This window comes from Mytilus trossulus, chromosome 13 (assembly GCF_036588685.1).
Source record: "Mytilus trossulus isolate FHL-02 chromosome 13, PNRI_Mtr1.1.1.hap1, whole genome shotgun sequence".
NCBI classification, from domain to species: Eukaryota; Metazoa; Mollusca; class Bivalvia; order Mytilida; family Mytilidae; genus Mytilus; species Mytilus trossulus.
Window position 1 is genome coordinate 23,636,210 of NC_086385.1, and position 14,601 is coordinate 23,650,810.

A 14,601-nucleotide genomic window follows, 5' to 3' on the forward strand; every position below is an offset into this window, starting at 1 on the left:
GACTATAATCGGTGATCATGACAGTAGCCGCTCAAATATGCCTTCCCTTTTAATGTCCTTATTGATTTTTGTTTGTACATGGCAGGCCTGTCACATTATTCCAGATGTAGCAATCCAGCGTTTGCTCTCATTTTTCAGCGATTTTTTCATTACTTTGTCTGCGGAAAATGTTGCAATTGCAACAATATCCGCTGCTTTTCCTGCTTCTGTATAAATTATATCGGTTTCAAGAAAGATAATTTTACTTAATATGTCATATGCAAGAAGTGTTACAAATTATATGATTTCGAAGACTGTATGCACATTATCGAGGGTCAACAAGTCTCAAAAACCTGTCAGAATATTCGCTTCCCAAATCATCCACAGATCGGAAGGAGAAAAGTATGTGGAGAACTTCTTTTGAAAGTTGTTCAGCTGCAAAAGTACAGAAAGCTGTATCCTTATAAAACATTTTGTTATAAGTCTTTGGAATCTTCAGTTTCAAGTCTTGTCCACCTTCCTGAATTTGAAAAGAACTGCGAAAAATGGAGATCAAGACGACAAGAAGAAGGTTTTTTTGCAGATGTTTACGATGGACGAATTTGGAAAGAATTCCAAGGTACAGAGAAAGACAACTTTTTGTGTAGCGAGAGACATTATGGATTAATGATAAACTTGGACTGGTTCCAACCATATGAGCATGTTCAGTATTCTGTAGGTGTTATGTACGCTGTTATTTTAAATTTACCAAGAAACGAACGTTTTAAGTTAAAAAATGTCGTTCTCATCGGTATAATACCGGATATGGGAAAAGAACCAAGTCTACAAACATTCCTTGACCCTCTTATAGATGAACTCAAAAGTGTATGGATATACGGTTTTTCGTCGAATTCTTTTCAAAGTAAAAAGGATAAACAGAATTTCAAGTTAGCATTGATGTGTGTCGGTTGCGATATTCCTGCAACAAGGAAATTGTGTGGATTTTTGGGCCATAGCGCTACCTTAGGATGCTCGAAATGCATGAAAACATTTCCTGGTGATATCGGTAGGAAAATATATGGTGGTTTTGACGTTGATAATTGGAAAACCCCGGGATTTAATTCATCAGCGACAGTTGGTTCATCTCATAAGACAAGCAAAAACACAAACAGAAAAAGACAGTCTAGAAAGCAAATACGGTCTCAGATATTCTCCTCTTTGGGATCTGGAGTACTTTGATCCAATCCGGATGTCAATTATAGACCCGATGCATAATCTGTACCAGGGAACAGCGAAGAAATTAATTAAAATTTGGTTGGAATTAAAAATTTTGCTACCAGAAGAATTGAAAACGGTACAGGAAAGGGTAGACTCTGTAAATGCTGCTAGCAACATCGGTGCTATACCAAGAAAAATATCCTCCTCTTTCGGTGGATTTACTGCAGAGCAATGGAAGAATTGGACAAATGTTTTTTTTCCATATTTTCACTAAAGGATGTCTTACCTAATGCAGATTTGGATATTTGGCGGAAATTCGTACTTGCAAGTCATACAATCGCTTCTAAGTATGTTACAGAGGCAGATATAAGGCAATATGAGGATAGCATCCTACAGTTTTGCAAAGACTTTGAAGCTAAGTATGGCAAGGATCGAGTAACACCGAACATGCATTTGCACTATCATTTGAGCGATTGTATAAGAGACTATGGGCCAGTTTATTCGTTTTGGCTTTTTAGCTTCGAACGATATAATGGTCATCTTGGTTCACTGCCGAAAAACAATCGATAGGTTGAATTGCAGATGATGCGACGTTTTACTCGAGATTCCTTTGTAAAATCTGTAAAACTACCACAAAAATACGAAATTACTCTAATAAAACACTTTCAACAGACGGATACCCTTGGAGCAGTAGCAGACATAGCTGATGAAGAGGTTAGACATCTTCTCTACTTAGCAAAACGAAGTGCCCCAATTTTAAACCAGGACTGGTCACACATTGGTGCATATCAATACTCAAAGGCATCACGACACTGTCTTACATATGACGAACACCGTATTATTTTTCGTACTTACAGTGTCATGTATCCAGATTTGTCGGAAGCTGTAATTCCAGAATCTTGTAGAAAATGCACAGCAGTTAGTTTAGGCAATGAGGTATATGGTTCATGGGACTCTAGACACAAGCGTTCATCATTTGTAATGGCTTATTGGCATACAAAAGACGGGGAAATAATTACTGAGACCGCCACTGGGGATCTTACACCCGGCATTATCCAGACTTATTACTTACATAACCTGTTGGTCAGAGGTGATAACAACATTCACTTATTTGCAAGGGTAAAGTGGTTACGTGCTCTACCAGCTAGATACAGGTATCACTGTGGGAGACCAGTAGAAGTGTGGAGCCAAGAAATGTTTGAACCTTTTGGGCCATCTGCATTTATACCTGTTGCACGAATTTATTGTAAATTTGTACGAGCGGATGGTGAGCTTTCAGGAAGGAAAGTTTCCTTCATTTGTCCATTAAATACTGGAACGAATATATAAACATTATTTCACTATTGATTATTAAAATGTATAAAATTTAAGGCACATATTATATGATATTGATTTGAATATGTTGAAAGAAATATTGATTCTTGAATTTTTTTGTCGTTGGGGCCGTCATTTTTTTTTAAATAAGTACGTACGTTCCAACTATAAAGTTTACTTTAATCACTTGTGGTAGTAAGCGTCAATTCAAATGTTAAGTTATTGCATTTGAGCCCCGTTTTCAATAGCAGATATTTCTGTTTTTATGGTTTCACAAAGATAAAAGATTTAAATAGCAAGTTTCATTTCGGTTTTTGGGGGGGGGGGGGGGGGGGGTGGGTTAGAGGGTGTCTGTCTGGCAACTCCAGTGCAACAAAATTGCCGTATTTTCAAGGGAAGATAAACTTCTTTCGATACCTTGCGTATGTAAATACATGCATATACATGTATCATTTATCTTCATATTATCCATTTGGAAACTATTTTCTTTTAAATGTATAGTACTTGGATCGTTTTATATAAAATATTGCAGAAGAATCTTGGTCTTTATAAAATCTTTGTAATAGACATACAGACTTATTTTAACAAATGCATAATTTCATTGAATTCTCAAATTTTCTTAATCACAAACAAACTTACATTTATATATACAACGGATACACATTTATTTTCTCTTTGACGTCTTTCAACTTCTAAGAAATGATTACTTAATATAGCATTTCGAGCTCATATTTTGTTTTGATTCGGCTGTTCAAGAACATTTTATTTTTTTCATCAGTTAATGTTAACTTACTTTCAATGTAGTTTTTTTAGTCTTTTATTGGTTCTAACATTGGTTAAATGTATAGGGGGAGGGTTTAGATCTCACAAACATGTTTAACCTCCGCCGCATTTTTGCGCCTGTCCAAAGTCTGGAGCCTCTGGCCTTTGTTAGTCTTGCATTATTTCAATTTTAGTGTCTTGTGTACAATTTGTAAATTAGTATGGACGTTCATTATCACTGGACTAGTAAACATTTGTTTAGGGGCCAGCTGAAGGACGCCTCCGGGTGCGGGAATTTTTCGCTACATTGAAGACCTGTTGGTGACCTTCTGCTGTTGTTTTTTATTTGGTCGGGTTGTTGTCTTTTTGACACATTCCCAATTTCCATTCTCAATTTAATTTTACACTTTCAGAATGAACTTTTCTCTTGTTAAAAGTTTGTTCCCTGTATTTTATTTTTAGATATAGGAAGCTGTGGTGTGAGTGCCAATGAGACACATCTCCATCTAAATAACATTTTATAAAGGTAAACCATTATAAATAGGTCAATGTTCGGCCTTCAACACAGAGCCTTGGCTTTATATCTGTTTTATTTTGTATTTTTTGTATGAGAACCATGAACATGCTACAATTTTATGCTGGGCCATTTAGATTAACTAATTAAGTAAGCATTGCAATTGTAATAAAACATACAAATTGGATATTATTATAATTGTTGTATATATTAAAAAAATGTGTTATATTTGTGTGTGCTTTGTATTATGAAAAGACTTAATAATATTCTAACGAGGAAATGTAAACCTAAATGACCCATCTGAAATCTCGTATTTCCAAAAAATCAATTCCAACTGATCATTTCGGCTTATCAGGTCATTTTATTATTTTAACAAAGAGATGACCGGATATCGTTGCCTTTACCAATTATCACACTCAATTTACTATGATTTTAACAAATATTTTACACTGAAGCGTTGATAATGTGCACAATATGTGGTTTCTTTATAGTAAAAGTAATAGGTCATTGGATCAAAATCAAAACAAATATACAACAAAACAAACGATTTACGTCTTCGGTAGATAAATCTTCAAACTATACTGATTAAAGAAGTTATTTTCTTTTAAAAAAAAAGAAAAAAAAGAGTAAAACAACACGTGAACCTGATGCCTCTTTGCAAATTCATTAATTTAATCTTTATTGCAAAATTACACCCACATGGCCCATAAGGGTCAAGCAATAAACACAAACAATGATTCAATTAGATAAAATACAATGCAATGATATGCAATACAATAAAACATATTCTAAGAAAGAGTTCAATTTACAAATATATAGTCGACACAAAAATTATGTGAAATTACACATTTTTTATATGAAATGTAGTAAACTGATATGCATTATATATAAATACAATTGGCTTGGATGCTGAGAGGACAAACGCGTATTGCCAATCCAGGAAAAGTGAATTATCGTCCCCTTAAAGCGGTCAGTTTGAAAACAGTTTATCTTATATTTTTGTTCCTTAATCCATTAAACAGAAAAAAAGTAGTTGTTATACAAACTAGTCTAATGGAAGCAGGTCACGGGTATGATTGCAAATGAGACAACTATCCTCCAAAAAAAATTCAAATAACTTATAATTATGTAAACAACTATATGAGATACCATATGGCCTTTAACAATAAGCAAAATGCACAGCTTGAGATTATGTACATCATAAATGTTAAACAATTCAATGAGAAAGTGAGCGTTCCGATTTATGGAAACGTAGGAAAGGGTAAACTATTATGACAGAAAGCGTTCAAAGCTAGCCAATAAATTATAAACTGCTGACATAGGATATAGAGATGTTTTGAATGGTTGGATTTACTGTGTTTGCAAGCTTTAAATCCCTTCGAGAGAGTTGCTGTATTTATACCACATGTCTAGTTAGACAGTGTGCATGTTAAAGATTTCTCAAATAAAAACTATAAAATGTGTAAAGATAGTAAACATGATGCTAACATGGCAAAACTTGGACTTTTTCACCATATTTTATTTTCTTTTCCGTTTTGTCGTTTCAATTTTGAAGCTCCTGGTTCTCAGCGAAAAGGGTAGGGTTTGTGATATACACAGTGACATACGACAGCCACTGATAGAAAAGATACTGACTTTAGACAGGGACGTACACAATTTAACGGAATACATAGTATATACATGTATGAGTTTGCTGGAACCAATCCCATCCCCTTATTGTTCGCCATAGGACATGTATTTGTGATAATCATTTATGGGCGGTTTGATATAACTTTTATATTTTGTGAACGGGATGATAATTGGAAAACGATAGTAGAGGGGATTATGGTTTCTGGTCTGTGCGTTCGTTCGTTCGTTCGTTATTCCGTCTGTCCCGCTTAAGGTTAAAGTTTTTGATCGAGGTAAAATTTGATGAAGTTCAAGTCCAATCAATTTGAAACTTAGTACATATGTTCCTTATGATATGCTCCTAATTTTAATGCCAAATTTGAGTTCTGAGTCCAATTTTATTGTCCAATCAACATAGAAAAACAAAAGTGGTAGTGGGGCATCCGTGTACTAGGGACACATTCTTGTTGGACATATATTATAAGTTTTATATTCACATTCACCCTTTAAAATTGAACACATCAGTTTATTTAAAATTCCAGATAAGTTTTCATCTTATAACCCAACCCCTTTTCTTCTCTTTTATAGCTTGTTTTGTTAAAGAAAAGATCTGATTCAGAATTAACATCTAGTGTTATCTCATGTTCATTGAATGAAGCTGTGCATGTACCTAGCTGCATGTCTAAATGACATGTTAATTTGAAGTTATGTAGTTAACTGATAAAAATAAGACTAGAGCGTTGTAAATGTGCCCAACTTTTGTTAATTTTTTAATTATAAAATGACGTTGTTCCACGAAAAATTTTCAAACGTTGACCTTATATTCCACTCGTGTCAAATTGCCGTTTAAAGTACAGAGCACAAGAGACCAAATTGACACAGAAATAAACAACTATAGATCACTGTATGGTCTTCAACAATGAGCAAAGCCCATACCGCATATTCTGCGATAAAAGGCCCCGAAATGACAATGTAAAACAAATCAGACGAAAAAACTAAATGCCTAGTACAATTTATGTTACAAAATGTAACAAAAGTTTGTTTGTATATATTTTGGCGTTTTTTTTCTTCGAAATGTTTTTAAACTTTAAAATTTAGTTTGATACTATGAGTGAAAGAAATGTAGGACAAATCTGAGGCTTACCTCTTTACTCTTAAGACGAGCGTGCTTACAAGTTAACATATCACATTGGCTGTCTTTGCTTATAACCTTAAAATTAAGCAATATAAAAAAGAAGATGTGGTATGATTGCCAATGTGACAACTATCCACAAAAAAATACCAAAATGACACAGACATTAACAACTATAGGTCCCCGTAGTGTTCTCTCTGCCAGAGGACGTCTCCTATCTTTGCTAGTAAAAATGTAAATATTTCGTGTCTTGTTTTTGTCTCTTTTCCCCAATTACACGTAAATATATATATATATATATGTTTGTTGTAATTTGGTAATGTCGCTCCCTCAATTTTCGTTAATGCTCAAATGCTTCTTGATATGTGAAAGATGTAGGTAGTATATCGCCAGCTATTTTTCTTTTTTAATAATCTTTTTTTATAAGCACTTTAATACTGGGATTATTATTCTAACTCAATATATTAGTCCCAGAATTTGATTTGATTTATTTTTTCTTAAACGGTGACTTATACTTACATTATAATTCATATCATTTATTTTAACGTAATAAAGTAAGTCCACAATCTTAACATCAATTCCGATTTTATGGAAAAGTTAAAAAATTATAGCATATTTTCAAAAATCTTTAACAAAAAACTTTATAAAAAGTGCATCAAGTTTGAAAAAGAAATATGTGCTCTTATGCTGCCGTTACCATTTTTCAATTATTAAAATTGGTTGGGATCCAAATTATTTTTTAAAAAGAAAATGCCTTTTATTGATTATAATTTTTAAATTGGATTGTTTTATACAATTTGAAGGCTAATAATTAAGAAAATTCATGTTATGAAGAAATTTTTACATTTTGTTCATAAATCAGACCGTTAGTTTTCTCGTTTGAATTGTTTTACATTAGTCATTTTGGGGTCTTTTATAGCTGACTATTAAGTAAAGGTTTTGCTCATTGTTAATTGTAATAGAAATTATTAGTTGGTCTCAAACGGCCGCATCTTATACTTTATTATGAAAATGAGAACGGTGATTAAATCATTATGATAGGTATAGGTCTCCATTTTGGTACATAAATGTCTGGAAATATACATGGGTATAAATCTAGTTATACAATATACATGTATGTTTCTGTACGGCTTCGTTATTGCCCGATTATCCATCCGTAACATACCACATCGTCATAGTTGTATGCATATTTGTGTAAAATATGTTTGTACTTTAACCCGTCTGGGTAATGCACCCTCATAACTAGACCTTACGAACAAACGAAAATCGCCCTAACTTGGCGTAACTTGCCGTAACGAAAAAAGAGGAGCGCTTATTGATTTATTCATTAATTTTGGACTAACGACTGTGAAATTCCGTTAGAAATGTCTTCCGCATAATCAAAACAAAACCAAACAAAAACATACATGCAGGTCTTTTTTAAAACCATTCAGAGTTTTAGAAATATTCTTTTGACTGCAAATAGTCTCAGATCTGTACTTGAGTGTATTTTTGTTGGGATGGGAGAGGCAATAAATGTTTTGAAACTTATTTAAGCTCAAATTCAAGGTGAAAATTCCAGGGCAAAAAAGGGTAAAATAGATCTTTAGCTGTACGCCTCTATGAATAAGCCGGTTTTTAATTTGAAAAAAAAAAACATCCTCGCATCCGAGATAACTTTGTTGCCCCAAAGTTAACCTCTTAAATCCTAATTTGCACTTCTTCGCCTTAAATGATTTATTTTCAAGCTACATTTGCAAGAAAATTAATATAGGAAAATGTTGAAATAAATGTTTGAATAAACAAAGCCAGTTGACTTGTAAATGATGTTAAGTAATGTATATTGTTTTGCCTTTGGCTTGTTTTGATATCATGGCCATTCTTATTTCTCTTTTTGTATGATTTTATTAAAGTAAAGGCGTATGTATACACTTAGTATTAATATATTTCTATTGTTTTTTATTTATTTTTTCCGTTGAGCTTTTATGACATGTTTTTTAAATTTATTTCTGTTTTTATGTTCTACTTGTTTCTATATATATACATTTTTTTGTATTTTAGGCAGGTATTTTTTTTTAAATGTAAACGATTTATAATAACTTTTATTATTACTTTTAGTTTTGTTAGTGCTGAATCACTCATATTTTCAATTCGAATACACACAACTATTTTAAAATTTACGATTTATCGAGTGCAACTTTATTTGATAATTACTGAGACCCCCCCCCCCCCAAAAAAAAAAAAAAAATCCTTTTAAAACAAATAAATATATATAGCGGTGTTAAAACCTTTTTCATCTATTCCTGCATACACTGTAATGGACATTTCTAGCGCTGGAGAGTACATCTAAAGTGGTAGACGTCAGATCTACAGAGATTGACCTTAGATCTACTGCGCGAGACTTTTAAATTACACTAGAATACACCCGTGATATCGCGGGTCCGTGACTAAATTAAAGTATATAACTATAGTATTGTCATTTGATAAAGTCATGCCGATTATAAGATACACAGTTTTCTCTGCTTTCAAATCTTTCTGTTTGAACCCGTCCAACTGGAACTTATCAATTATTGGTAATATTAATTATTTGGAAAACAAAAGGTCCTGGAATGGAGTATTTTTTAATCAACAGCATTGTCCTATATTAGTTATAAATAAAGTTGAATTCTTTGATTCGCTGTTTTACGTCATGTCCGTTAACAAATTGAAAACTGTACCTATACGCCTTATTTTTAGTCCAGATTTTTAGTATTCGTATTGTTATCTTAGAAAGTCTAACTGATCAAAATACTACATGAATAGGTTACAATTTGACAATTAAGTAGTGTCAACCGTGTGATTATGACCCGTGTAATACTATATAGCATATTAATCCTGAATACACCGTTTGGTGGTGCGCCTGTCAGATGCGGAACGTACAGATAAGGTAATCGTTAACAGGTGAATATACTATTGGTATCGGTATCGGTATCGGACTCGACCCGGAACTTCTTAATTATTGGCAATATTAATTACGTGGAAAACAAAAGGGCCTGGAGTGGTGTAATTTTTAATCTACACCTTTGTACTATATAAGTTATATATAAAGTTGAATTCTTTGATTCGTCGTTCTTACGTGATGACGGCTGACAAATTGGACCTCGTAATTTTAGAATTATAGATATACATCACTTGGCGTTAGATCTGTAACACTGAACATCAACTCTGCATCTGCATGTGACCAACAGGGCTCATTACGTTTACAATAAAAGTATATAGTTGGCACATTGATCAAATTGTCAGCCGCGAGCCATAAAAACAAGAAACTATAATAAAATGTCACGAATAAAATTGAAAATGAAGATGGAGACAACAACCCTTTCAAAGAGCAGAAAACAGCTGATGGGTCTTAAACACAGCGAAAAAATCTCGCACCCGAATGTGTGCTTCATTTAAACCAAAAAGTGGGCTAGTTCAGTGATAATGGTCGTGTTGTTTTTCATTTTTGGAAACAAAGATTGTAATCGAAATTTGAAAAATCTATTTTTTGTCTCATACTTTCCGAAAGAATCTTGTTATGATCCCTTTTAAAGATAAAATATATTTAAAAAATCCTTCAACATTGAAATAAAAACCTTTTTCACGTCACAACAAATCTTAATGTACCTTCTTGGCAATCAATTATTCTGTTTGGTTAATCATTATCAGTCCTGTATATTTACATTTTCATTATTCAATAAAGCAGAACATAGACCTTAGATTTAACTACAGAAAAGAGAAGACACCAAAATTCATACCGAATCAGGCTACTCTTACACTCTCTTGAAAATTAACATCATATATCTGTGTTTTTGTCAGATTATTTAGTATTTTTATTTATATCCATCTGATCAGTTAAGCCTTCATCAACTGATTTGTGTAGTTTATTCTCATGTTGTAGTGTCTCAAACTGTACCTGTTACAAGTGAGGAGACTAATTCAGTGGTTGTCGTTTGTTGGTTTGTTACCTTTTTTTCGTTCATTTTTTGTTCATAGATGAAGCCGGTATTTTCTTATTTCTATTGTTTTACAATAGCCATTTCGGGGTCTTTTAAAAGTCTATGCGGTATGCACTTTGCTCATTTTTGAAGGCCGTACAGTGACCTTTAGTTGTTAATTGTTGTGTCATTTGGTCTGTTGTGGAGAGTTGTCTCATTGAAAATCATACCATATCTTCTATTTTTTTCAATTTATACAACTCAAACCTTGACTGCTTCAATCTGTGTAAACTGAACACCTAATAAATTCAAACAAATTCATCATTTACAAACGATCCTACTATTTATTTTTATCTAAAAAGCGGACAAACAAAACAAAACAAAGAGATTTTGTATTAATCAATCATACTAGAACCATTTTACATAGACAACAAAAATCCATACACTTTGACATTTTACGGCCTTCAACGTGGAGCCTTGGCTCACACCGATCAACAAGCTATAAAGGGCCCCAAAATTACAAGTGTTACTGTAGAACCATTCAAATGGGAAAACCAACGGTCTAATCTATATATAAAAAAAACGAGAAACCAGAAACAATTTCTTTTTAAATGGGTAAGGGAGATAAATCAAACGCATATATTTGACATGTAAACAAACGAACTGATGAATACGTAACATTCAACAACAGAAAATCAATCAGAACACGTTATCTTGAACCACAACAATAAAATACAAGGTTGCAAAAAGAGTATATAATTGTTTATTGTTGTCTTTAAACATTCTACAATATCGTTGGAAATAGTTTACTCCACACAATGACTGCTCCATAACGATACGTTCGTCGAGTTTCGTCCGTTCGTAAGATGATGAGAAACCTCTAATATGATTTACGAAAAAGTCAGGAGCAAATACAACCGGAAAACAGAAAAATCCCGTTTACTTCGTGAATATTCAAAAATTTGCGCTTAAAACAGCTCTCACTTTTTTTTTGTGTCCTTTTATACTAGTGTGCGGCAAATTTTGTTAAATTTATAAAGAATTATCCAACCATTCTTAAACTTGTATTAAATATGAAGAGGAAGACAGATTTCATATGTATTGTTTTAAGCTTTGCCAATGCAATGTAAGGGGAGATACTTAATTTAAAAAAAAAAATCCTCTGAAACAGATATTGTTTACAAAAAAGATTAGAGTGTATCCCATTATAAATATTACTAAAGTAATACGACATTTACGAAATACTTGAGACAGTACACTGTTGCGGGAAAAAATAGTATATATATGATCATTATAAATATTATCAATTGTAATCAAAATGTCATAAATGTCAAAATATATTTAGTTTATTACAAGGGGGTTAATCAAAACTGCTTGTTTTAATTTTTTTTATCTATTTGTGTATTGTATTGTACATATATAATTCAATAAATTTATTTGTTGAAACTTATCAGAACTGAATAATTTCTAAAAAAAAAACCACGATAAAAACAAACGATGAAATTAAGCAAATATTTAAGCTCTTGTCATTTGCTTTGTCAGTTTTGTATTTTCTGTTATAGAGACAAATAACCAGAAATATCTATGGAAATCCGAGAACGACCTTTATCTTGGTTTAACTATACCCCTCATTGGTTGTCATTGTGAAAAGGTTTGGGATATCAAAATTTGAATATTTCCTTACGTAAATTGTTGATATATTTGCAACGAAACTTTCTAATTTTTTCTGTTTGGACAATTTTTATAAGCCGGATTGTAATGTTGTCTTTTCTTCTTCTTAATATCGCTCGGTTTTACTTTGAACACCATGTATTCGTCAGTATTGAAGCCTTGTTGGCACAAAGAAGAAGAAGGAGAAGTAGTCCTGTGTAATAAAACAAGATATAAACACGCTACGAAAACTGGCATTAAATTTCAAATTTATTGAAAAAAATACATTCGTATAATCTTGTTACTTAATCCAATTTAAATTCAATTAAATTGTCTTATATTAGTACTTTTGTTAAAATATAAACCTATCTGTAAACTAAAAGTTTAATGAGGGTAAACTAGATTCAAATCTTTTAAATAACAAATTTAAACTTGTATTATTTTTTAAATAATTAACAAATTTAAAAACCCATAAATCGGAATTAAACTCAAGAAAATCTGAAATTTAACAAAAGCATTAAATTTTCATAAACTACTTAAATAATTCTTCGTAAATCAGAAGTTAAATTTAAAACTAGAAATTTAATATGAGAATAAATTTTGTAAACGTATCATTTCATGCAGTGAGGGAGACTTAAAGTCACATCTAAGTATTTTACATGCAATATTTGCCGGATGTAAATTGTTTTCTAGGTTTATAGGAGACCCATAGTCACATCTCAGTATTTTACATGCAATATTTGCCAGGTATAAATTGTTTTCTAGATTTATAGGAGATCCATAGTCACATCTCAGTATTTTACATGCAATATTTGCCAGGTATACATTGTTTTTTTAGGTTTATAGGAGACCCATAGTCACATCTCAGTATAGTACATGCTATATTTGCCGTTTCATAAGTGCAGCTTCTTTATTTATGAGACAAAATTAAGAATTAAGAACTTTAAGTTTTATTTTTAGGGGATTAATTATCTAACATTTTTTATGAATAAAAAATACTGCATTTATTTTCCATCATAGATTATATATTACACTTTATCATGTTTATTTCAGAAAATGTATATAACATGTGTCATGCATGTTACAAGCTGCTATAAAACGAAAAGAAAATTTTGATTTCATTCATGTCAATGTTGGATTTATGGCATAATATCGTTATATGTATATATATACATATTCTATTATCAATGGCCATTTGAAGTCATACTATTCAAAATAATATGCTAACTGCTTTTTTCTTTTTTCTTATATGATGACACACTCCTCCTTGTAAAGCAGGAACTCCCATCGATTTCTTCATTTCTATACATTGTAATCAAAATTCCAATAAATTAACTAATTGCATACAGTATTTTTGATTCTTTGTGTTGTTCATCTGAGTCTCGTGTAATAAAAAGGTAATTTCTACACAAAGTATGGTTATTTTCTGAAGAAACAGATAGCCTTTTGAAATACAGCAAATGGTATGTAGTTCAATTATCATTGAATTTCATAGCCAGCACCGTCATATTAAATGTAAATGGAGATAGTAACTAAACTATTATAGTACATATATATGTAAGACCCCTTCTGCAAATTTCATTAAGAGTGGGCTCTTTAGGGCAGCTGTAGAGGCAATATATGTTTGGGCAATTTGCAAGTACATTGTATATTTCATTTGTCTACATGATTTATTTTCTTATGGTCTGAGAACACAATTATTTCGTTGTGCACTTCTTTTAGAACATAAATGAAAATAAAAAAAATCCACCTGCGCCTTCTCAATGAAATTTTACAGTGTGTTGTACTATTTTTGGGACAAATTATACCAAAATTATAGAAAACTTGAACGACTCTAACTCAAAATATGGACAATTTTATGTTTAGGGCGTCTTGAAATCTTTTGACAGCTTCCGAAGTGCTTATTTTTAACCTTTTTCAGCTGGACCAAATCAATACTTTCCTTAAAAATTGGGGACCCAAATTGTTTTACAGTGTAATTTCACCCACCTTCTTACAATTTGAGGCATTAAACATGGAGAAATAAATTTGGAAGTGGTATAAAAATTAAAGCCAAGTAACCCACTGTCAACACTAGGGACTATATTCGTAAATCAAGGAACGACAATTGTTGTCTCGGACCTTATTCTTGATTTATTCAGTACAGTAAATATACATTTTGTCTAATGTATCTACAGTATATCCTGTTTTATTTTAGAAAATGAACAATGTCACTCTCATGAAAGAATTTTAAGCGTGCATGCCTTTCAAACATATAGACTCTTATCAATAAAGTATCACAAATCCTACAATCAAAATACTGGGACCCTTCATCATTCAGTGTATAACTATAGATAAGTTTTGTATATCTATGCTTTGTTTATTAAATGTAAAGTAAATCTGAAAATTATATTTATAAATTCAGACGACACAACCGTTTATATGTATGATTGTTTATATTATATATGACTGTTTATATATATATAATTCTTAAGAAATTAAAGAAACATAATATTTTATTTACTTGCAAT

General features: G+C 31.8%; 1 protein-coding gene across 1 annotated transcript; it reads left to right on the plus strand.

The window, feature by feature from the left end:
• Positions 1-258: 258 nt before the first annotated feature.
• Positions 259-1,197, plus strand: LOC134694175 (uncharacterized; the record flags this gene model as incomplete). Its single annotated transcript, XM_063555174.1, has 1 exon — positions 259-1,197. A coding segment is annotated over one exon (939 nt), but the record flags the coding sequence as incomplete, so codon positions are not given.
• Between the last annotated feature and the right edge of the window lie 13,404 nt (positions 1,198-14,601).